The sequence below is a fragment of the Nerophis lumbriciformis genome, linkage group LG21 (genome assembly GCF_033978685.3).
Source record: "Nerophis lumbriciformis linkage group LG21, RoL_Nlum_v2.1, whole genome shotgun sequence".
In the NCBI taxonomy this organism is placed as follows: Eukaryota; Metazoa; Chordata; class Actinopteri; order Syngnathiformes; family Syngnathidae; genus Nerophis; species Nerophis lumbriciformis.
In genome coordinates, this window is record NC_084568.2 from 38,635,001 (window position 1) to 38,660,989 (window position 25,989).

The 25,989-nt window shown below is 41.4% G+C and overlaps 2 protein-coding genes across 3 annotated transcripts in view; one reads left to right on the top strand and one right to left on the bottom strand.

The window, feature by feature from the left end:
* Positions 1 to 2,344: 2,344 nt before the first annotated feature.
* On the bottom strand, positions 2,345 to 10,168 carry med10 (mediator complex subunit 10). The gene is made up of 4 exons (XM_061982400.2): positions 9,371 to 10,168; positions 8,330 to 8,413; positions 2,838 to 2,940; positions 2,345 to 2,768 (listed from the first exon to the last, which is right to left on the bottom strand). The coding sequence occupies exons 1-4, from the start codon at positions 9,490 to 9,492 to the stop codon at positions 2,673 to 2,675; spliced, it is 405 nt and encodes a 134-aa protein (XP_061838384.1). The 5' UTR covers positions 9,493 to 10,168; the 3' UTR covers positions 2,345 to 2,672.
* Positions 9,716 to 25,989, top strand: part of ube2ql1 (ubiquitin conjugating enzyme E2 QL1) — a 61,234-nt gene continuing 44,960 nt past the window's right edge. Inside the window, exons 1-2 of one of the 2 annotated variants that reach the window (XM_061982399.2) lie at positions 9,716 to 9,864; positions 10,880 to 11,800. In XM_061982399.2, the coding sequence (XP_061838383.1) occupies positions 11,078 to 11,800 (723 nt within the window). In that variant the 5' untranslated portion in view covers positions 9,716 to 9,864; positions 10,880 to 11,077. Of the gene's footprint in view, positions 9,865 to 10,399; positions 10,708 to 10,879; positions 11,801 to 25,989 lie in introns of those variants that run through there. The other variant, XM_061982397.2, reaches the window with a different exon arrangement.

The window sequence follows — 25,989 nt, forward strand, 5'->3', positions numbered from 1 at the left end:
AATAATGATACAACCATTTCAAAATGGGTTATAAAGTCTCCTAATTTAGCTGCCATATTATTTTCTCAAAACTAGTAATCTACTTGTTCATTTACTGTTAATATCTGCTTACTTCCTGTTTCAACATGTTCTATCTACACTTCTGTTCAAATGTAATCATCACTTATTCTTCTCTTCTTTGATACTTTACATTAGATTTGGATGATACTACAAATGTGGGTATCGATCCGATACCAAGGAGTTACAGGGGCAGTATTGATCATACCAATGCTGATACTTGCATTTTTTTTAAGATCATTGAATGATTCAATGTTTGATGAGACAAAAACACAGTGGAACAGTATCAATTCAATACTACAATTATTTCGGAGTATTGGCTCTGATTGAAATCATTTGGGTTTGGACCTCCAAGGATTTATTTCATGAGTTGGTAAACCGTAACAAAAGTTGCAAAAATATTTTCTGGTATTGAAAAAAAAAAATCTATCCGTGGTATCCTAACTGTTGACATTTGTATCCGTCCGCCCACCCTTGTTTACATTCACAAACTCTAGCTTGCAGTTAGCATATCCTCCTACAGCGTAGCATGTTTAGCTATTCCTCGTCCTCCAGTGATAATGTTACTTGTAAGAAAGGTAGTTCATTTGCTGCCGTTGACTGCAAGAACGCTCCAGTGCGTCAAGGATGGACAATGTGTCGTCATGCATCATCAGGATTTGACCAGAGTATTACAAGCTATTGCGTTGTCCAATTTGATGTCATTTATTTCGAATATTGCTATTTATTAGTATCCAGTAACAAGCGTGTCCGTATCATTCAACTCCCTCTGTCATGAGCTTAACTTAATGAATTATCGTGGCGATTAGGTGTCACCATAAACAATTAAACCACCAAAAACAGCATAAATCCATTCCAGAAATGTATGATTAAATAGGTTAGTGTTTTTCATCGCTTCCATTGCTCTCTGGTTGATTAATTTCACCTCACCAAACATATTTTAACATTTGCCGCGCCAAAATAAAAAAAGTACGTATGATTCCTGCTGATATTGTATCAGATCAATATCAGTATCGGCCAATACTTGAGGCTCCAAATTGAATATTGTATTGGAAATTAAAAATAATATTGAGGTCTTTTTAGCAGTTTATTTAAATGATGTATGCAAATATATTTTTAGATGAATCAAACTGCAAAAGTGTGATCAAATAAATTGTTTGACAATTTAAAAAAAAGTAGTAATGGCCATTCCTAATAAAACTAATATTTTTTTAAAAATCCAACAAATGTCAATATAAGAAAAAAAATATGCTTTTAGGTTTCAGAAAAATAATTACCGTATTTTCCGCACCATAAGGCGCCCTGGGTTATAAGCCGCGCCTTCAATGAACGGCATATTTCAAAACTTTGTCCACCTATAAGCCGCCCCGTGTTGTAAGCCGCATCTAACTGCGCTAAAGGAATGTCAAAAAAACAGTCAAATAGGTCAGTCAAACTTTAATAATATATTAAAACCAGCGTGATGTGGGCGCGCATGGAGTCGTATATCAACATGGACGGTGCTGCGTAAAAAAAGCCACCCGGCCTCTTCGCGTAAACTTAAACTTACCTTAACCACTCGCTCATCTTTTCTTCATCCATCCCTTCGAGTTAGCTTTTATGATGACGCCGGCTGGAAAGGTCTCTTTTGGCAAGGTCTTCCTTTTGAATATCACCATGGGTGGAAGTTTCTGGCCATTAGCATGGCAAGCTAGAACCACAGTGAAGGATGACTTCTCATTCCCTGTGGTGCGAATATTCACCGTACGTGCTCCCGTTGTATCCACAGTGCGGTTCACAGGAATATCAGTTGCTGTGAAATAGTAATCCGTGTGCGGATGGAGAGATTGCGTCTTTTCATGAACCGGATCCCGGTCGCTTAGTAGGAGCCATTTTGTGGTCTTTACAGATGTAAACACACAAAGGAAATGAAACGTACGGTAATATCCGCGCGCTTTTTCTTCTTCTACGCGGGCGGGTGGTTGCTTACAGTAGAAGAAGAAGCGCTTCCTGTTCTATGGGGGCGGGTGCTTACCTTGGCGGTTGCTTGCGTAGAAGAAGAAGCGCTTCCTGTTCTACCGGGAAAAAAGATGGCGGCTGTTTACCGTAGTTGCGAGATCGAAACTTTATGAAAATGAATCGTAATATTAATCCATATATAAAGCGCACCGGGTTATAAGGCGCACTGTCAGCTTTTGAGAAAATTTGTGGTTTTTAGGTGCGCCTTATAGTGCGGAAAATACGGTATACACTAAAAGCCCCCCTACTGTTTTTGAGATGTCACAAAAAGTCATAGCGCGTTTGAAAGTGGATTATTTACATACAAAACTTTAATGCAAATGCAGAGCTGGGGTCAGGAGAAGTTACGCCTGCATTGATAGAGCGTAGAAACCTGAGCAACAGTGTACTGTACAAGGTGTATGAAGGGATACAAAAGATATAAATAAATACAAGCGCCTCATGACGAATCAGGAAAGAGCTGCTAATACAACGTCCATGCAACAAGGACAAGGATGTGCATATATTTGTCCAGCCATTCAAATGAACGTGGAGGCTCAGCTCGGCTGCAACCACAGAGCATGCTCCTTGGTCCAACCCCTTTAAACAAATGTCAGGTTCTGAAAGCTCAGGAGTCACTAAGAAGGCGCGTCGTCGCCATGGATGGCCTTGTACTTAGCCATCTCCTCTGGAAAGACTTTACCCAGCTCGGAGATCAGAAGACTCTTGAATTTCTGTCATGGGACAAACAACACTTTGCATCATGATGTCATCATTTAAGAAAGCACAAGGTTCTCTCTTACCGTCAGCGTGTCGATCTTCCCTTTGACCTGTTCGTTCCTTGCCAAGGCTCGCTCCAAACACTCCTTGGTGTACAGCTGAGGGTTTTTGCCCTGGTCGATACAGCTGGCAACATAAGCAGACATATCAGCTGCAGCACTAGTTGACAGTTATGTCTAACATGTGTACCGTATTTTCCGCACCATAAGGCGCCCTGGGTTATAAGCCGTGCCTTCAATGAACGGCATATTTCAAAACTTTGTCCACCTATAAGCCGCCCCGTGTTGTAAGCCGCATCTAACTGCGCTAAAGGAATGTCAAAAAAACAGTCAGATAGGTCAGTCAAACTTTAATAATATATTAAAAACCAGCGTGATGTGGGCGCGCATGGAGTCGTATATCAACATGGACGGAGCTGCGTGAAAAAAGCCACCCGGCCTCTTCGCGTAAACTTCCCTTAACCACTCGCTCATCTTTTCTTCATCCATCCATCCCTTCGAGTTAGCTTTTATGATGACGCCGGCTGGAAAGGTCTCTTTTGGCAAGGTCTTCCTTTTGAATATCACCATGGGTGGAAGTTTCTGGTCATTAGCATGGCAAGCTAGAACCACAGTGAAGGATGACTTCTCATTCCCTGTGGTGCGAATATTCACCGTACGTGCTCCCGTTGTATCCACAGTGCGGTTCACAGGAATATCAAAAGTCAGTGGAACCTCGTCCATGTTGATAATGTTCTCTGGCCGGATCTTTTTTTCAGCTATCTTGTTTTTACAATATGCACGGAAAGTAGCCAGCTTTTCTTGAAAGTCTTTAGGCAGTTGCTGTGAAATAGTAGTCCGTGTGCGGATGGAGAGATTGCGTCTTTTCATGAACCGGAAACCTGTCGCTTAGTAGGAGCCATTTTGTGGTCTTTACAGATGTAAACACACAAAGGAAATGAAACGTAATATCCACGCGCTTCTTCTTCTTCTTCTACGCGGGCGGGTGGTTGCTTACAGTAGAAGAAGAAGCGCTTCCTGTTCTATGGGGGCAGGTGCTTACCTTGGCGGTTGCTTGCGTAGAAGAAGAAGCACTTCCTCTTCTACGGGGAAAAAAGATGGCGGCTGTTTACCGTAGTTGCGAGACCGAAACTTTATGAAAATGAATCTTAATATTAATCCATATATAAAGCGCACCGGGTTATAAGCCGCACTGTCAGCTTTTGAGTAAATTTGTGGTTTTTAGGTGCGGCTAATAGTGCGGAAAATACGGTACAGTTATATGATATCATTGACATATTCATCAGCTGCAGCACTAGTTGACAGTTATGTCTAACATGTGTACAGTTATATGATATCATTGACATATTCTCATTTTTATTTGCATGTCTGAAAAAGAGGAGGAAAAAGCGAATCATATTTATCCTGCCCTTTTTACGATTATAGCAATTACATACAGTACCTGCCAACTTTTGAAATCAGAAAAACCTAGTAGCCAGGATCCAGGGGCCGCAGGCCCCGGTAGGTCCAGGACAAAATCCTGGTGGGGGGGTTCAGGTTCGCCCCCCGACGCAAAATGATTATTAGCATTCAGACAGGTTAAAATGTTGCTAAAACCATCACTTTTCTATCAGTCACAGTGACTTTTCAAAACAAAAATATTACAGCAAAAATCATATGGGTTGATTGACATGTTTATTCTGTAAGCTAACTTCAATAGTTTGAAATTATTTTGACAGTTAATGCCAGTTATCCCGTCAACCTTTCACAAGACTTCAATTTGTTATTTGAAAGTATAAACAGTATAAACACTTTTTACAGTAAACAAATGGTAAAACAGTACTAAACAATTCCATTGATGTCATTATTAACTTTCTGTCCAAGCTTGTATAATCTACTGCCTTGTTCAATTGTAAAAAATATTCTGTGCCTAAAATTCACATTTCTATCACAATTATCATACTGTAAACATGGTAAGCTAACTTCATTAAAATTAATAGTCCTGTCAATAGCATGGAATTACAATTCAAATGTAGTTTTTTTGTAAGCCTTTCAAAAGAATTCAAAATATGAAAAATTAATGAAAATTAATTTAAGCCATCAGACACTTGAAAAGTGGCACATCACATCTCTAATGTAATCATTTGAACTTTTCAACAGAAATAGCACTGCAAAAATATTAAGGACATACTTCTGTATTTTGGTAGTTATGCTGTCAACATTTAACAAGATTTCTTCAACTTGGACTTGAAAGCATAAATAGTATAAACACTTTTAACAGTATAACAGTACTAAACAATTCCAATAGATAACATTGGTGTCATTACCTTTTTGTGGCTAAAATCCGAAAAACGTTTAAAGTTTTCCACTTGTATCGCTAGCAACGGCATTAGACTTGTGTTTTTTTGTCCCAACGTGGTCTTTTACATCGCTAATTCCTCCGTGTCCGATCGAAAAATCTTGTCTGCAAAAGGTGCAATTCGCGTAGTTTTCACCCTTTTTGGAACGGATAATTATTCCCGGTTAGGCTTTTGAATATTCTTCACGGAATGACTGCAGTTTTCTTTTCGGTTTAAGACTCGTTCGCGATTTTTCTCCGGCTGATTCCATGATCGTTCGCTCGTTTGGAAACAATGGGCAACAGGTGCCTCGTGCTTGGCAGCGGTGCTATAAATAGCCTCGCGCATGGCATTCGGAATGGCTCGATAGGAAGTTACGGGAAGCAGTGTCGATTGTCATTGTTGTTACGCGATTTCGTGAATAAAACTTTAAAAAAAAAAAAAAAATTTAATTAATGAAAAAACTTATTTTTTAGCACTGCAACCGTAACCCGGAATAGGTTGATGAAAACCGTACTAATTATGGGAAAACCGGAGTAGTTGGCAGGTATACAATTACTAGCACCAATATTTACTTCCTGTTCTCATTTTGTACATCAATGAATTCTAAATACAAAAGTTCTCTTAAAAAGTAGTTAACATACAGGGTAGATGAACAATATCTCGTTATCAATGAAGTTCAAGACGTTCATCAAAATACTTCTTGTTTGTACTTTGGAAACACTTTGAGTTGAATACATAGTTTTGATTTCTTTGCTGAATCCAAGCCATAATTTAATTGCACATACTGATATGCTGAAAGTTTGTACGTGCATACAAATGTTTTAATAGGATATCTTTTGTTGAGAAGACTAGCATGTTATAGTTTGGCTATTTGCAAATACGCCAAATCATTGAATTTCAATGTTTTGGATTCAATAAATAAAGATTTTGAATGTTCTCTATAGCCAACATTGTGTTACTCTAACTGACCTTTTTTAAAACACGGTTAATGAATGAAGTGTACTTTTGTAGTTATTTTCCCATAAATCTAAACAATAACTCAGATATGTAACACTACTGAACAGAAGAGAATATGAAGTGATTTTTGGTCTAGAACAGGGGTCGGCAACCCAAAATGTTGAAAGAGCCATATTGGACCAAAAATACAAAAACAAATCTGTCTGGAGCCGCAACAAATTAAAAGCCATATTACATACAGATAGTGTGTCATGAGATATACATTGAATTGAGAGGACTTAAAGGAAACTAAATGACCTCAAATATAGCGACAAATTAGGCATAATGATGCAATATGTACATATAGCTAGCCTAAATAGCATGTTAGCATCGATTAGCTTGCAGTGACCAACTATGTCTGATTAGCACTCCACACAAGTCAATAACATCAACAAAACTCACCTTTGTGCATTCATGCACAACGTTAAAAGTTTGGTGGACAAAATGAGACAGAAAAAGAAGTGGCATAAAACACGTCCTCGAAAGTCGGAGAAAGTTATACATGTAAACGAACTACGGTGAGTTCAAGGACCGCCAAAATTAGTAGGACAAAACGGTGCTCGCCAAATACTTGAGTCAGTGAAGCATGTTTAATATAAACAGTGTGCTTTATAACAATTAGGGAGGCTTGTGTCATGTTTGTCCTCCTACAGAAACCATATTAAAACAAAAAACATATTTTTTCCCCCTCATCTTTTTCCATTTTTCGTACATTTTTGAAAAAGCTCCAGAGAGCCACTAGGGCGGCGCTAAAGAGCCGCATGCGGCTCTAGAGCCGCGGGTTGCCGACCCCTGGTCTAGAACATGTTTTGTTTTGTTTATTATTGAAATACGTATTGCTATCTTATGTTATATACCGTATTTTCCGCACTATTAGCCGCACCTAAAAACCACAAATTTACTCAAAAGCTGACAGTGCGACTTATAACCCAGTGCGCTTTATATATGGATTAATATTAAGATTCATTTTCATAAAGTTTAGGTCTCGCAACTACGGTAAACAGCCGCCATCTTTTTTCCCCGTAGAAGAGGAAGTGCTTCTTCTTCTACGGCAAGCAACCGCCAAGGTAAGCACCCGCCCCCATAGAACAGGAAGCGCTTCTTCTTCTACTGTAAGCAACCACCCGCCCCCGTAGAAGAAGAAGAAGCGCGTGGATATTACGTTTCATTTCCTTTGTGTGTTTACATCTGTAAAGACCACAAAATGGCTCCTACTAAGCGACAGGTTTCCGGTTCATGAAAAGACGCAATCTCTCCATCCGCACACGGACTACTATTTCACAGCAACTGCCTAAAGACTTTCAAGAAAAGCTGGCTACTTTCCGTGCATATTGTAAAAACAAGATAGCTGAAAAAAAGATCCGGCCAGAGAACATTATCAACATGGACGAGGTTCCACTGACTTTTGATATTCCTGTGAACCGCACTGTGGATACAACGGGAGCACGTACGGTGAATATTCGCACCACAGGGAATGAGAAGTCATCCTTCACTGTGGTTCTAGCTTGCCATGCTAATGGCCAGAAACTTCCACCCATGGTGATATTCAAAAGGAAGACCTTGCCAAAAGAGACCTTTCCAGCCGGCGTCATCATAAAAGCTAACTCGAAGGGATGGATGGATGAAGAAAAGATGAGCGAGTGGTTAAGGGAAGTTTACGCGAAGAGGCCGGGTGGCTTTTTTCACGCAGCTCCGTCCATGTTGATATACGACTCCATGCGCGCCCACATCACGCTGGTTTTTAATATATTATTAAAGTTTGACTGACCTATCTGACTGTTTTTTTGACATTCCTTTAGCGTAGTTAGATGCGGCTTATAACACGGGGCGGCTTATAGGTGGACAAAGTTTTGAAATATGCCGTTCATTGAAGGCGCGGCTTATAACCCAGGGCGGCTTATGGTGCGGAAAATACGGTAAGTTCCATTTAAAGCAGTGTGGGTGGCACTGGGAGCAGGTGGGTAGAGTGTCTTGCCCAAGGACACAACGGCAGTGACTAGGAGCGGGGATTGAACCTGGAACCCTCAAGTTGCTGGCACGGCCTCTCTGCCAACCGAGCTATACCGCCCCAAATTATATAATTACAGCTGTCTTTCCGATATAAGCAGCGGTGGTAAGATACAATGACATGCTTGTTGTCCAGACTGTAAGATAGGAGGCTACAATGACATCATTGACATGCTTGTTGTCCAGACTCACTCGAACACCTCCAGAGGTACGTTGATCTCGTGCAGCTGTTGACGGCATTTCTCAATGTCTTGCAGTCCGGTGATCATTAAATTCCTGCAAATCAACAAGACAGACAGTTTTAGCTGACATTGTTACTTATTAATGTCTACCAGATGAAACATAACTCACAGCTTTACATTGTTACTTATTAATGTCTGCAAGATGAAACATGACTCACAGCTTTACATTGTAACTTATTAATGTCTGCACGATCAAACATGACTCACAGCTTTACATTGTTACTTATTAATGTTTGCAAGTTGAAACATGACTCAAAGCTTTACATTGTTACTTATTAATGTCTGCAAGATGAAACATGACTCACAGCTTTACATTGTTACTTATTAATGTCTGCAAGATGAAACATGACTCACAGCTTTTCATTGTTACTTATTAATGTCTGCACGATCGAACATGACTCACAGCTTTACATTGTTACTTATTAATGTTTGCAAGATGAAACATGACTCACAGCTTTACATTGTTACTTATTAATGTTTGCAAGATGAAACATGACTCACAGCTTTACATTGTTACTTATTAATGTCTGCACGATCAAACATGACTCACAGCTTTACATTGTTACTTATTAATGTTTGCAAGATGAAACATGACTCACAGCTTTACATTGTTACTTATTAATGTTTGCAAGATGAAACATGACTCACAGCTTTACATTATTACTTATCAATGTTTGCAAGATGAAACATGACTCACAGCTTTACATTGGTACTTATTAGTGTCTGCACGATCAAACATGACTCACAGCTTTACATTGTTACTTATTAATGTCTGCAAGATGAAACATGACTCACAGCTTTACATTGTTACTTATTAATGTCTGCAAGATGAAACATGACTCACAGCTTTACATTGGTACGTATTAATGTTTGCAAGTTGAAACATGACTCACAGCTTTACATTGTTACTTATTAATGTCTGCACGATCAAACATGACTCACAGCTTTACATTGTTACTTATTAATGTTTGCAAGATGAAACATGACTCACAGTTTTTGGTTCAGACCCGCTTGACTGCTGGACTGGAAGTCGCTGACAATGATTCCGAGCTGTCGGATATTTTCCACAAACTTCTCCAGGTGCTCCTCTAGGTTTTCATTTTTCTCCGCCATAACAGTTTAATGCTCCCCGGAGGGCGGAAAGTGACCTAAAGTGATCCGGGAGGTCACAAATAGTCGCCGGTCGAGTGTTAGCCACCGATGCTAACTCGGTGCAGTGCCGTTGTGCTTTACGGCAACGAGCCCGCCAATGGCTGCTGGCTCTGGGTTGTTACCATGGCGATGGCCAACGGAGGGGTGTCATTTCCTGTCGTATTACGCGAAAAAACGTCGTGGTGTGGGGAAGCAAAACGTATCTGTTTGCGTCCAAAACGATTGAATAAATTAAAATAAATGACCAGTTTAAATGTATTTTTTTATCCAAATAATATTTCTAAAAGTCCTTAAGAGGTTTTTTTTTAGTATCATTACAATCTCCAGAAACAGGTAAGCGTCACACCGTTATCAATCTGGCACTTTCGACACCATTATCAGTTGGCTAATAGAATGACTTTATTGTCATTATACTTCAGCACAAAGAGATCAGAGCATTGAAAAAATAATGTTTGAAGAAAATATGGTAAATATAGACGAAGTAAAGTGCACTGTTCCGTGGAGCTAAGTATGGCTAATATGTGAGTATTAAATATGTTTCCCGCATAAAAAAAAAAGTGAATGATTTCCGTGGATATGTGAGGAAAGGGAAATATTGTTTTCTCCTCGTATTTGTCATGGAACCGGAAATGACACGCTATTGAATTTCGCAATAAAAGCAGTGTTGCACGTCACGCACTCTCACGCATTTAGACCGACACGTCACCGTGATGCGGGGGGGGGGGGTGTGTAGATCTAAAACACTAAAGTATGCAAATTATATGATGTTTTTTTTTTTTTTAATGAATTCATTATTTTGTCAGGTTGTTACTCACGCGACACCTTTGCGGTGCCATTGAATTCCGATCATTTTATCCGTGCTTTTTGTTTTAACGGCGTGGCGTTTTTTTTACGTTGCAGCCACCAAAACGTCACGTCACCCTATGCGAAGACTTTTACTTTGAAACACCCGCAGCGGTGGTCGGTGCGGGAGCGGCTGAGCCTTTAAGTGCGGCTGCTTGCTCGTCCTCCACTGCATTAGTGCTGCAGCTGCGCGCGCACACACACGCAGGCTCTCTGCAGATCAGGTCGGCGGTGGATCTCCTGGATCTAGTGGATTTGGTCCTTTTTTTTTTTTTTTTTTTTTTTTCCCCCCTCACCTTTCGGGTGATAACGCGCCGGATTGGACGCATTTAGGTACGTATTGCGTGTTTATAGCACCAGGAGGATGCAGATAATGACCATTGCGTTTATGACATGAGTCGATGATGTCATGATATTGATGGTTTTGTCCTGCTTGACGGCGCTTTTGTGACAACAACCGAGCTGGTTTTGTCTGTAACGTTGTTGTTTTTCCCCTGGCGTGCAGTGACGATGCGCTGAGGAGAAAAAAGCGCGCAGCGTCGTGGGCTTGTGATCATCCCTGAGAGCCGCAGTGAAGGCGACGAATCAGCATCAGGGAGACCCGTTTGGAAAGGGGGGGAATCTCGACCCTCCACGGGGGGCGATAGGTGGAGAGAGAGAGAGAGGAAAAAAAAAAGAGAGCGAGAGAGAAGAAATCTAAATTATGGCCACCTTACTGCGGAAGATCGGTCTGATCCGCCTGCACGACCGAGACACGGAGGACCCCAAGCACCACCAAGGCTCCTTGAAGGGCAGCAAAGGGAGCCAGAAGAGCAACAAACACTGCCAGACGGCCAACGAGAGCAACATCCTCAGCACCCCGGAGATCAAGGCGAGGAAGCTGGACCAGAACGCCAAGGACAAGGAGAAGGCCAGCAAGGATGCGAGCAAGGAGAGGCAGCAGCAGCAGCAGCCTCAGCAGACCGGAGGAGGAGGCGGGAATAAAAGCACCGGCACCGGCACCGGAGCCTCCTCCGTCCCCGCACCGGCGCCGCACCGGCAACACTGCAGCCAAGTGCGCACGCGGCGGCTGATGAAGGAGCTGCAGGAGATCCGCCGGCTGGGGGACAACTTCATCACCGTGGAGCTGGTGGAGGACAACCTGTACGACTGGAACGTCAAGCTGCACCAGGTGGACAAGGACTCCGCGCTGTGGCAGGACATGAAGGAGACGAGCACCGAGTTCATCCTGCTCAACGTCACCTTCCCCGACAACTTCCCCTTCTCGCCGCCCTTCATGCGCGTGCTGACGCCGCGCCTGGAGAACGGCTACGTGCTGGACGGCGGCGCCATCTGCATGGAGCTGCTGACCCCCCGCGGATGGTCCAGCGCCTACACGGTGGAGGCGGTCATGAGGCAGTTCGCCGCCAGCCTCGTAAAAGGACAGGTGAGCAAGGGGAAGGGGGCGGGGCTTGTTGCAATCACCGCCCACACCGATGCGTAATTTACGCACACACCATTTTAATTGGACTCAAATGAAATGATGGAAAATTGCTTCATTTAGTACAAATTGAACATCATTAAAACCTAAAGGTGCATGTGTTCCTGCCACTTCCGGCTTATATTTGCACTTTGCACACTTTTACCATTTTTAAGGCTGTCAAAAATAACAGTAATAATAATACATTTCATTTGGTATAGCGCTTTTTAGAGTACGCTTTACAGAATAAAAAATTTAAATATAAAACAGTTAAAAGTAGGGATGTCCGATAATTGCTTTAAAATGTAATATCGGAAATCGGTTTCAAAATTATCGGTATTTTGGCGCCCTAGGCAAGATTTTAGGTGGCGCCCCCCCACATCGGCAGTGAAGTGTATATACTCACAAGAAACTGAATAGCTTTGTCTTTGACCTTTTTTTTTACTTACAACTACACCTAATATATAAAGGGGTGGAAAAGTGACTATTACCTGCAGGGCAAACATTAGCTAACCAGAAGGCAAAAACAATGTAAACAAAAAACACCTGCTTAAAAGATCTAATACAAATGTCCCTGAGGAATGTAAGGTGGGAGCAGAGGTGGGTAGTAACGCGCTACATTTACTCCGTTACATCTACTTGAGTAACTTTTTGGGATAAATTGTACTTCTAAGAGTAGTTTTAATGCAACATACTTTTACTTTTACTTGAGTATATTTATAGAGAAGAAACGCTACTTTTACTCCGTTACTTTTATCTACATTCAGCTCGCTACTCGCTACTAATTTTTATCGATCTGTTAATGCACGCTTTGTTTGTTTTGGTCTGTCAGACAGACCTTCATAGTGCCTGCGTTTCAACAAATACAGTCACTGGTGACGTTCACTCTGTTCCACCAATCAGATGCAGTCACTGGTGACGTTGGACCAATCAAACAGAGCCAGGCGGTCACATGACCTGACTTAAACAAGTTGAAAAACTTATTCGGGTGTTACCATTTAGTGGTCAATTGTACGGAATATGTACTGTACTGTGCAATCTACTAATAAAAGTTCCAATCAATCAATCAAAAGTGTGAAGGAAAAAAGACCATTTTTTTATTTCAACCGTACATCCCGTCAAAAGCCTAAAGACTGACTGCACAGTTCCTGTCTTCACAATAAAAGTGCCGCTCCATCGCGCCTGCGCTTTCAAAATAAGAGTCTCCGAAAGCCAGCGCAAACAAGCTAGCAAGCTACGGAGTTTGCCGCCAATGTATTTCTTGTAAAGTGTATAAAAACGAATATGGAAGCTGGACAAATAAGAAGCCAAAAACCAACCACTTTCATGTGGTATTAGACAGAAAGGAGGAACTTTTTTTCTCCTCCATTTGAAAACGTGGACGTTATCATCACTACTGTCTGATTACAATCAATGCAAGTCATCAGAATCAGGTAATACACCAACTTATATTCTTGTCTTCATGAAAGAAAGGAATCTATATGTTAAACATGCATGTATATTCATTAAAACACATTTAACATGTAAACAAAAACGGCAAAATAAATAAATATAAATTATATACTGTATATATCAATGTACGTGTATATATATATATATATATATATATATATATATATATGATATGTGTGTGTATGTTACTCATCAGTTACTCAGTACTTGAGTAGTTTTTTCACAACATACTTTTTACTTTTACTCAAGTAAATATTTGGGTGACTACTCCTTACTTTTACTTGAGTAATAAATCTCTAAAGTAACAGTACTCTTACTTAAGTACAATTTCTGGCTACTCTACCCACCTCTGATTAAAACCTAAAGGTGCATGTGTTCCTGCCACTTCCGGCTTATATTTGCACTTTGCACACATTTACCATTTTTAAGGCTGTCAAAAATAACAGTAATAATAATACATTTTATTTGGTATAGCGCTTTTTAGAGTACGCTTGACAGGATAATCCATCCATCCATCCATCCATTTTCTACCGCTTATTCCCTTCGGGGTCGCGGGGGGTGCTGGAGCCTATCTCAGCTACAATCGGGCGGAAGGCGGGGTACACCCTGGACAAGTCGCCACCTCATCGCAGGGCCAACACAGATAGACAGACAACATTCACACTCACATTCACACAGTAGACGCTTGACAGGATAAAAAATTAAAATATAAAACAGTTAAAAGTAGGGGTGTCCGATAATATCGGCAGTCCGATATTATCGGCCGATAAATGCTTTAAAATGTAATATCGGAAATTACCGGTATCGGTTTCAAAAAGTAAAATGTATGACTTTTTAAAAGGCTGCTGCTGTGTACACGGACGTAGGAAGAAGTACAGAGCAGCAATTAACCTTGAAGGCACTGCCTTTGCGTGCCGGCCCAGCCACATAAAATCTACGACTTTTGAGACACTCACAAGTGACTGCAAGGCATACTTGATCAACAGCCATACAGGTCACACTGAGGGTGGCCGTATAAACAAGTTTAACACTGTTACAAATATGAGCCACACTGTGAACCCACACCAAACAAGAATGACAAAACACATTTCGGGAGAACATCCGCACAGTAACACAACAGAACAAATACCCAGAACCCCTTGCAGCACTAACTCTTCCGGGACGCTACAATATACACTGCTGCTGGAATTTTAATTTTCCTGAAGGAATCAATAAAGTACCATATATCAATCCATCTATTTTATTAAAAAAATGTATTTTACTCCTAAAGAAAATTGCAATAATCATGTATTAATCACGCACACACCATTTTAATTTGATGAATGTTTTGTACTAAAATGAAATTATGGAAAATTGCTTCATTTAGTACAAATTGAACATCATTAAAAGCTAAAGGTGCATGTGTTCCTGCCACTTCCGGCTTATATTTGCACTTTGCACACATTTACCATTTTTAAGGCTGTCAAAAATAACAGTAGTAATAATACATTTCATTTGGTATAGCGCTTTTCAGAGTACGGTTTACAGAATAAAAAATTAAAATATAAAACAGTTAAAAGTAGGGATGTCCGATAATATCGGCCGATAATTGGTTTAAAATGTAATATCGGAAATCGGTTTCAAAATTATCGGTATCGGCCCTCACCAATTTGGCGCCCTAGGCAAGATTTTAGGTGGCGCCCCCCCCACATCGGCAGTGAAGTGTATATACTCACAAGAAACTGAATAGCTTTGTCTTTGACCTTATTTTTTTTTTTACTTACAACTATACCTAATATATAAAGGGGTGGAAAAGTGACTATTACCTGCAGGGCAAACATTAGCTAACCAGAAGGCAAAAACAATGTAAACAAAAAACACCTGCTTAAAAGATCTAATACAAATGTCCCTGAGGAATGTAAGGTGGGAGTACTGTAATTACCTAACGTTACATTATTATTTTCCATAACAATTTAGCCCCCTCCAACAATATTAACCCGACGTTAAAACAAAACTAGCTATTTATTGATTAGCAATTGCTGAATCATGTAACATTAGCTTAATGCTAAAAAGTCAGCTACTATCACATTCTGTAACAGACAAATAATTTCATGTAGGCTAACGTTACCTACCTGCTACCTCTGTCTTTTCTTGTTTCTCCTCCTCTTCTTTTCTCTTGTTTCTTCCCTGGGCACCTGACAGTTTTGGCCGTTTTGACATCTTGTGTTGATTTTTTGATGTGGTGACGTCCAAAAAGAGTCATGATACGGGAAGGGGGGGGGGGGCGTAATGTTGTAACAAACAATATTTCTATTAAATAGGCTTTACTTTGCATTTTAATTAACATGGGATTATTTTTTGTATTTAGAAATAATAGTACCAACTTTTTTTTTTCTTTTTTTTTTTCTCCAACATTTGTGGCACTGGCGTGGCGCCCCCTGATGGACGGCGCCCTTAGCATTTGCCTATACGGCCTATGCCACGGGCCGGCCCTGGGTATCGGTTTCAAAAAGTAAAATGTATGACTTTTTTAAAGGCCGCTGTGTACACGGACGTAGGAAGAAGTAAAGAGCGGCAATTAACCTTGAAGGCACTGCCTTTGCGTGCCGGCCCAGTCACATAATTTCTACGGCTTTTGAGACACTCACAAGCAGGGGGCGCCGCTAGGGATTTTGGGCCCCATGAAAAGAATCTTTACAGGGCCCCCAACACAGTGTCATTATTTCTGTATTATAATTTCATCATCATTTGGGGGCCTCTCTGGGCCCCCCTCCATCATGGGCCCCTAGAATCCGTCTCCTTTACCCCCCCTTTTCGGCGCCCCTGCTCACAAGTGACTGCAAGGCATACTTGATCAACAGCCATACAGGTCACACTGAGGGTGGCCGTATAAACAAGTTTAACACTGTTACAAATATGCGCCACACTGTGAACCCACACCAAACAAGAATGACAAACACATTTCGGGAGAACATCCGCACCGTAACACAACATAAACACAACAGAACAAGTACCCAGAACCCCTTGCAGCACTAACTCTTCTGGGACCCCACCCCCCCACACACACACAACACACACCTCAACCTCCTCATGCTCTCTCAGGGAGAGCTTGTCCCAAATTCCAAGCTGCTGTTTTGAGGCATGTTAAAAAAAATAATGCACTTTGTGACTTCAATAATGAATATGGCAGTGCCATGTTGGCATTTTTTTTTTTCCATAACTGGAGTTGAAGTTGTTCTCTTATTTAGGAAAACCTTGTTACATTGTTTAATGCATCCAGCAGGGCATCACAACAAAATTAGGTATAATAATGTGTTAATTCCACCACTGTATATATCGGTATCGTTTGATATCGGTATCGGTAATTAAGAGTTGGACAATATCGGATATCGGCAAAAAAGCCGTTATCGGACATCTCTAGTTAAAAGTAATAATCTAAAATACAGGAAATATAAAAGCAGTACATTGTAAAATACATAATAATACTGGACATTTACAAGACGGGACACTAGTCACTGGTTAAAAACAGATCTGAAGAGGTGTGTTTGAGAAAATAACTCTGATTAATCCCAAAAAATGATCGCATTGATCATGTGTAGTTGCAGGTAAATCATGCATTTTATATTTAATAATTTTTTACCTATATGAATAATCAAAAACATCACATTAATCATGGTAATCTTGCATGCCATCAGACTGTACAACTCCTCTCTGGGGGGGTACTAGGATGACAGGGGATGCAAAACCATAACATACAGGTAAAAGCCAGTAAATTAGAATATTTTGAAAAACTTGATTTATTTCAGTAATTGCATTCAAAAGGTGTAACTTGTACATTATATTTATTCATTGCACACAGACTGATGCATTCAAATGTTTATTTCATTTAATTTTGATGATTTGAAGTGGCAACAAATGAAAATCCAAAATTCCGTGTGTCACAAAATTAGAATATTACTTAAGGCTAATACAAAAAAGGGATTTTTAGAAATGTTGGCCAACTGAAAAGTATGAAAATGAAAAATATGAGCATGTACAATACTCAATACTTGGTTGGAGCTCCTTTTGCCTCAATTACTGCGTTAATGCGGCGTGGCATGGAGTCGATGAGTTTCTGGCACTGCTCAGGTGTTATGAGAGCCCAGGTTGCTCTGATAGTGGCCTTCAACTCTTCTGCGTTTTTGGGTCTGGCATTCTGCATCTTCCTTTTCACAATACCCCACAGATTTTCTATGGGGCTAAGGTCAGGGGAGTTGGCGGGCCAATTTAGAACAGAAATACCATGGTCCGTAAACCAGGCACGGGTAGATTTTGCGCTGTGTGCAGGCGCCAAGTCCTGTTGGAACTTGAAATCTCCATCTCCATAGAGCAGGTCAGCAGCAGGAAGCATGAAGTGCTCTAAAACTTGCTGGTAGACGGCTGCGTTGACCCTGGATCTCAGGAAACAGAGTGGACCGACACCAGCAGATGACATGGCACACCAAACCATCACCCAACCATGCAAATTTTGCATTTCCTTTGGAAATCGAGGTCCCAGAGTCTGGAGGGAGACAGGAGAGGCACAGGATCCACGTTGCCTGAAGTCTAGTGTAAAGTTTCCACCATCAGTGATGGTTTGGGGTGCCATGTCATCTGCTGGTGTCGGTCCACTCTGTTTCCTGAGATCCAGGGTCAACGCAGCCGTCTACCAGCAAGTTTTAGAGCACTTCATGCTTCCTGCTGCTGACCTGCTCTATGGAGATGGAGATTTCAAGTTCCAACAGGACTTGGCGCCTGCACACAGCGCAAAATCTACCCGTGCCTGGTTTACGGACCATGGTATTTCTGTTCTAAATTGGCCCGCCAACTCCCCTGACCTTAGCCCCATAGAAAATCTGTGGGGTATTGTGAAAAGGAAGATGCAGAATGCCAGACCCAAAAACGCAGAAGAGTTGAAGGCCACTATCAGAGCAACCTGGGCTCTCATAACACCTGAGCAGTGCCAGAAACTCATCGACTCCATGCCACGCCGCATTAACGCAGTAATTGAGGCAAAAGGAGCTCCAACCAAGTATTGAGTATTGTACATGCTCATATTTTTCATTTTCATACTTTTCAGTTGGCCAACATTTCTAAAAATCCCTTTTTTGTATTAGTCTTAAGTAATATTCTAATTTTGTGACACACGGAATTTTGGATTTTCATTTGTTGCCACTTCAAATCATCAAAATTAAATGAAATAAACATTTGAATGCATCAGTCTGTGTGCAATGAATACATATAATGTACAAGTTACACATTTTGAATGCAATTACTGAAATAAATCAAGTTTTTCAAAATATTCTAATTTACTGGCTTTTACCTGTATACCCCCATTATTTATTATTTACTTTTTAAATTATATCTCAACTCTGTACACTGCTGCTGGAATTTTAATTTTCCTGAAGGAATCAATAAAGTACCATATATCAATCCATCTATTTTATTCAAAAAATGTATTTTACTCCTAAAGAAAATTGCAATAATCATGTATTAATCACGCACACACCATTTTAATTTGATGAATGTTTTGTACTAAAATGAAATTATGGAAAATTGCTTAATTTAGTACAAATTGAACATCATTAAAACCTAAAGGTGCATGTGTTCCTGGCACTTCCGGCTTATATTTGCACTTTGCACAAATTGACCATTTTTAAGGCTTGTCAAAAATAACAATAATAATAATACATTTTATTTGGTATAGCGCTTTTCAGACTACTCCAAAGACGCTTTACAGGATAAAAAATTCAAATATAAAAAAGTTCAAAGTAATAATATAACATACAGGAAATATAAAAGCAGTACATTGTTAAATACATTAAAATACTGGACATTCACAAGACGGGACACTAGTCACTGGTTGAAAACAGATCTGAAGAGGTGTGTTTGAGAAAATAACTCTGATTAATCCCAAAAAATGATCGCCGTAATCATGTGTAGTTGCAGGTTAATCATGCATTTTATATTTAATAATTCTTTACCCATATGAATAATCAAAACATCACATTAATCATGGTAATCCTGCACGCCATCAGACTGTACAACTCCTCTCTGGGGGGGAGGGGGGGTACTAGGATGACAGGGGATGCAAAACAATAACATATACCCCCATTATTTATTATTTACTTTTTATTTTTTAAATTATATCTCAACTCTGTACACTGCTGCTGGAATTTTAATGTTCCTGAGGGAACTCTACTGAAGGAACACACGCCATGTTATGTTTTACATGGGCCCTACACACACACACATGCCATGTTGTGTTTTACATGGGACCTACACACACATGGCATGTTTTGTTTTACATGGGCCCTACACACACACACACACACACACACACATGGTATGTTATGTTTTACATGGGCCCTACACACACACACATGCCATGTTGTGTTTTACATGGGCCCTACACACACACATGCCATGTTATGTTTTACATGGGACCTACACACACACACACACACACACACATACGGCGTGTTATATTTTACATGGGCCCTACACACACACACATGGCGTGTTATGTTTTACATGGGCCCTACACACACACACACACACATGGTATGTTATGTTTGACATGGGACCTACACACACACATGCCATGTTATGTTTTACATGGGCCCTACACACACACACACACACACACACATGGCGTGTTATGTTTTACATGGGCCCTACACACACACACACACACACACACATGGTATGTTATGTTTTACATGGGACCTACACACACACATGCCATGTTATGTTTTACATGGGCCCTACACACACACACACACACACACACATGGCGTGTTATGTTTTACATGGGCCCTACACACACACACACACACACACACATGGTATGTTATGTTTTACATGGGACCTACACACACACATGCCATGTTATGTTTTACATGGGCCCTACACACACACACACACACACATGGTATGTTATGTTTTACATGGGACCTACACACACACATGCCATGTTGTGTTTTACATGGGCCCTACACACACACACACACACACACATGGCGTGTTTTGTGTGCATGCATCTATCTCATCATGACACTCCAACCTATTTTTGCCATTTTTATTGGTCTTTGTTTCTTTCTGGCAGCCATTTCACGCGACACTCCCTCCCCTCCCCTCCTAATGCCACTCTGCAGTTTGTCTCTTTTATTGGCTGCCATCACTGAGGTAACAACATGCAGTCAGTCCCTCACACATTGGGGACAAGTGGTGACAATTAAGACGGTGGGAGGGGAAATCATGCAGCAGGGAGGCACTATTGTGGGTCTGTGGTTTACTTCCACTGGATTATGTCATCTGCTCAGATCCTGGAAATGGACGCATCCTCAAATGCACTTGCAGGATCTCAGGGAGAGGATTTAAAAATACTCACATTCTGACGTCACTGTGTGACCCACATATTGCAGATCCCTGCTGCACTAATGATGCTGCACTCTATTGATTAGTGCCAATAATGCTGCACTCTATTGATTAGTACCAATGATGGTGCGCTGTCTTCCAATGGAAGCAGGATTGATTAGTACCAACGATGGTGCGCTGTCTTCCAATGGAAGCAGGATTGATTAGTACCAATGATGGTGCACTGTCTTCCAATGGAAGCAGGATTGACTAGTACCAATGATGGTGCACTGTATTGATTAGTGCCAATGGTGGTGCACTGTCTTCCAATGGAAGCAGGATTGATTAGTACCAATGATGGTGCACTGTCTTCCAATGGAAGCAGGCTTGACTAGTACCAATGATGGTGCACTGTATTGATTAGTGCCAATGGTGGTGCACTGTCTTCCAATGAAAGCAGGATGGACTAGTACCAATGATGGTGCGCTGTCTTCCAATGGAAGCAGTATTGATTAGTGCCAATGATGGTGCACTGTTTTCCAATGGAAGCAGGATTGACTAGTACCAATGATGGTGCACTGTATTGATTAGTGCCAATGGTGGTGCACTGTCTTCCAATGGAAGCAGGATTGATTAGTACCAATGATGGTGCACTGTCTTCCAATAGAAGCAGGATTGACTAGTACCAATGATGGTGCACTGTCTTCCAATGGAAGCAGTATTGATTAGTACCAATGATGGTGCACTGTATTGATTAGTGCCAATGGTGGTGCACTGTCTCCCAATGGAAGCAGTATTGATTAGTACCAATGATGGTGCGCTGTCTTCCAATGGAAGCAGGATTGACTAGTACCAATGATGGTGCACTGTCTTCCAATGGAAGCAGGATTGACTAGTACCAATGATGGTGCACTGTATTGATTAGTACCAATGATGGTGCACTGCATTGATTAGTGCCAATGGTGGTGCACTGTCTTCCAATGGAAGCAGTATTGATTAGTACCAACGATGGTGCACTGTCTTCCAATGGATGCAGGATTGACTAGTACCAATGATGGTGCACTGTATTGATTAGTACCAATGATGGTGCGCTGTCTTCCAATGGAAGCAGGATTGATTAGTACCAATGATGGTGCACTGTCTTCCAATGGAAGCAGGATTGACTAGTACCAATGATGGTGCACTGTCTTCCAATGGATGCAGGATTGACTAGTACCAATGATGGTGCACTGTATTGATTAGTACCAATGATGGTGCACTGTCTTCCAATGGAAGCAGGATTGACTAGTACCAATGATGGTGCACTGTATTGATTAGTACCAATGATGGTGCGCTGTCTTCCAATGGAAGCAGGGTTGATTAGTACCAACGATGGTGCACTGTCTTCCAATGGAAGCAGGATTGATTAGTACCAATGATGGTGCACTGTATTGATTAGTGCCAATGATGGTGCACTGTCTTCCAATGGAAGCAGGATTGATTAGTACCAATGATGGTGCACTGTCTTCCAATGGAAGCAGTATTGATTAGTACCAATGATGGTGCACTGTATTGATTAGTGCCAATGATGGTGCACTGTCTTCCAATGGAAGCAGTATTGATTAGTACCAATGATGGTGCGCTGTATTGATTAGTGCCAATGGTGGTGCACTGTCTCCCAATGGAAGCAGTATTGATTAGTACCAATGATGGTGCGCTGTCTTCCAATGGAAGCAGGATTGATTAGTACCAATGATGGTGCACTGTCTTCCAATGGAAGCAGGATTGATTAGTACCAATGATGGTGCACTGTCTTCCAATGGAAGCAGGATTGACTAGTACCAATGATGGTGCACTGTATTGATTAGTGCCAATGATGGTGCGCTGTCTTCCAATGGAAGCAGGATTGACTAGTACCAATGATGGTGCACTGTCTTCCAATGGATGCAGGATTGACTAGTACCAATGATGGTGCACTGTATTGATTAGTACCAATGATGGTGCACTGTCTTCCAATGGAAGCAGGATTGACTAGTACCAATGATGGTGCACTGTATTGATTAGTACCAATGATGGTGCGCTGTCTTCCAATGGAAGCAGGGTTGATTAGTACCAACGATGGTGCACTGTCTTCCAATGGAAGCAGGATTGATTAGTACCAATGATGGTGCACTGTATTGATTAGTGCCAATGATGGTGCACTGTCTTCCAATGGAAGCAGGATTGATTAGTACCAATGATGGTGCACTGTCTTCCAATGGAAGCAGTATTGATTAGTACCAATGATGGTGCACTGTATTGATTAGTGCCAATGATGGTGCACTGTCTTCCAATGGAAGCAGTATTGATTAGTACCAATGATGGTGCGCTGTATTGATTAGTGCCAATGGTGGTGCACTGTCTCCCAATGGAAGCAGTATTGATTAGTACCAATGATGGTGCGCTGTCTTCCAATGGAAGCAGGATTGATTAGTACCAATGATGGTGCACTGTCTTCCAATGGAAGCAGGATTGATTAGTACCAATGATGGTGCACTGTCTTCCAATGGAAGCAGGATTGACTAGTACCAATGATGGTGCACTGTATTGATTAGTGCCAATGATGGTGCGCTGTCTTCCAATGGAAGCAGGATTGATTAGTACCAATGATGGTGCACTGTCTTCCAATGGAAGCAGAATTGACTAGTACCAATGATGGTGCACTGTATTGATTAGTGCCAATGGTGGTGCACTGTCTTCCAATGGAAGCAGGATTGATTAGTACCAATGATGGTGCACTGTCTTCCAATGGAAGCAGGATTGACTAGTACCAATGATGGTGCACTGTCTTCCAATGGAAGCAGGATGGACTAGTACCAATGATGGTGCACTGTATTGATTAGTACCAATGATGGTGCGCTGTCTTCCAATGGAAGCAGGATTGATTAGTACCAATGATGGTGCACTGTCTTCCAATGGAAGCAGGATTGACTAGTACCAATGATGGTGCACTGTATTGATTATTGCCAATGATGGTGCACTGTCTTCCAATGGAAGCAGGATTGATTAGTACCAATGATGGTGCACTGCCTTCCAATGGAAGCAGTATTGATTAGTACCAATGATGGTGCACTGTCTTCCAATGGAAGCAGTATTGATTAGTACCAACGATGGTGCACTGTCTTCCAATGGAAGCAGGATTGATTAGTACCAATGATGGTGCACTGTCTTCCAATGGAAGCAGAATTGACTAGTACCAATGATGGTGCACTGTATTGATTAGTGCCAATGGTGGTGCACTGTCTCCCAATGGAAGCAGTATTGATTAGTGCCAATGATGGTGCACTGTCTTCCAATGGAAGCAGGATTGACTAGTACCAATGATGGTGCACTGTCTTCCAATGGAAGCAGGATTGACTAGTACCAATGATGGCGCACTGTATTGATTAGTACCAATGATGGTGCGCTGTCTTCCAATGGAAGCAAGATTGATTAGTACCAATGATGGTGCACTGTCTTCCAATGGAAGCAGGATTGACTAGTGCCAATGATGGTGCACTGTCTTCCAATGGAAGCAGGATTGACTAGTACCAATGATGGTGCACTGTATTGATTAGTACCAATGATGGTGCGCTGTCTTCCAATGGAAGCAGGATTGACTAGTACCAATGATGGTGCACTGTATTGATTAGTACCAATGATGGTGCGCTGTCTTCCAATGGAAGCAGGATTGATTAGTACCAATGATGGTGCACTGTCTTCCAATGGAAGCAGCATTGACTAGTACCAATGATGGTGCACTGTATTGATTAGTGCCAATGATGGTGCACTGTCTTCCAATGGAAGCAGGATTGATTAGTACCAATGATGGTGCACTGTCTTCCAATGGAAGCAGGATTGACTAGTACCAATGATGGTGCACTGTATTGATTAGTGCCAATGATGGTGCACTGTCTTCCAATGGAAGCAGTATTGATTAGTACCAATGACGGTGCACTGTATTGATTAGTGCCAATGGTGGTGCACTGTCTTCCAATGGAAGCAGTATTGATTAGTACCAACGATGGTGCACTGTCTTCCAATGGAAGCAGGATTGATTAGTACCAATGACGGTGCACTGTATTGATTAGTGCCAATGGTGGTGCACTGTCTTCCAATGGAAGCAGTATTGATTAGTACCAATGATGGTGCGCTGTATTGATTAGTGCCAATGGTGGTGTACTGTCTCCCAATGGAAGCAGTATTGATTAGTACCAATGATGGTGCACTGTATTGATTAGTGCCAATGGTGGTGCACTGTCTTCCAATGGAAGCAGTATTGATTAGTACCAATGATGGTGCGCTGTATTGATTAGTGCCAATGGTGGTGCACTGTCTACCAATGGAAGCAGTATTGATTAGTACCAATGATGGTGCGCTGTCTTCCAATGGAAGCAGTATTGATTAGTACCAATGATGGTGCACTGTATTGATTAGTGCCAATGGTGGTGCACTGTCTTCCAATGGAAGCAGTATTGATTAGTACCAACGATGGTGCACTGTCTTCCAATGGAAGCAGGATTGATTAGTACCAATGATGGTGCGCTGTCTTCCAATGGAAGCAGTATTGATTAGTACCAATGATGGTGCACTGTATTGATTAGTGCCAATGGTGGTGCACTGTCTCCCAATGGAAGCAGTATTGATTAGTACCAATGATGGTGCGCTGTATTGATTAGTGCCAATGATGGTGCACTGTCTTCCAATGGAAGCAGGATTGATTAGTACCAATGATGGTGCGCTGTCTTCCAATGGAAGCAGGATTGACTAGTACCAATGATGGTGCACTGTCTTCCAACGGAAGCAGGATTGACTAGTACCAATGATGGTGCACTGTATTGATTAGTGCCAATGGTGGTGCACTGTCTCCCAATGGAAGCAGTATTGATTAGTACCAATGATGGTGCGCTGTATTGATTAGTGCCAATGATGGTGCACTGTCTTCCAATGGAAGCAGGATTGATTAGTACCAATGATGGTGCGCTGTCTTCCAATGGAAGCAGGATTGACTAGTACCAATGATGGTGCACTGTCTTCCAACGGAAGCAGGATTGACTAGTACCAATGATGGTGCACTGTATTGATTAGTGCCAATGGTGGTGCACTGTCTTCCAATGGAAGCAGGTTGATTAGTACCAACGATGGTGCACTGTCTTCCAATGGAAGCAGGATTGATTAGTACCAATGATGGTGCACTGTCTTCCAATGGAAGCAGGATTGATTAGTACCAACGATGGTGCACTGTCTTCCAATGGAAGCAGGATTGACTAGTACCAATGATGGTGCACTGTATTGATTAGTGCCAATGGTGGTGCACTGTCTTCCAATGGAAGCAGTATTGATTAGTACCA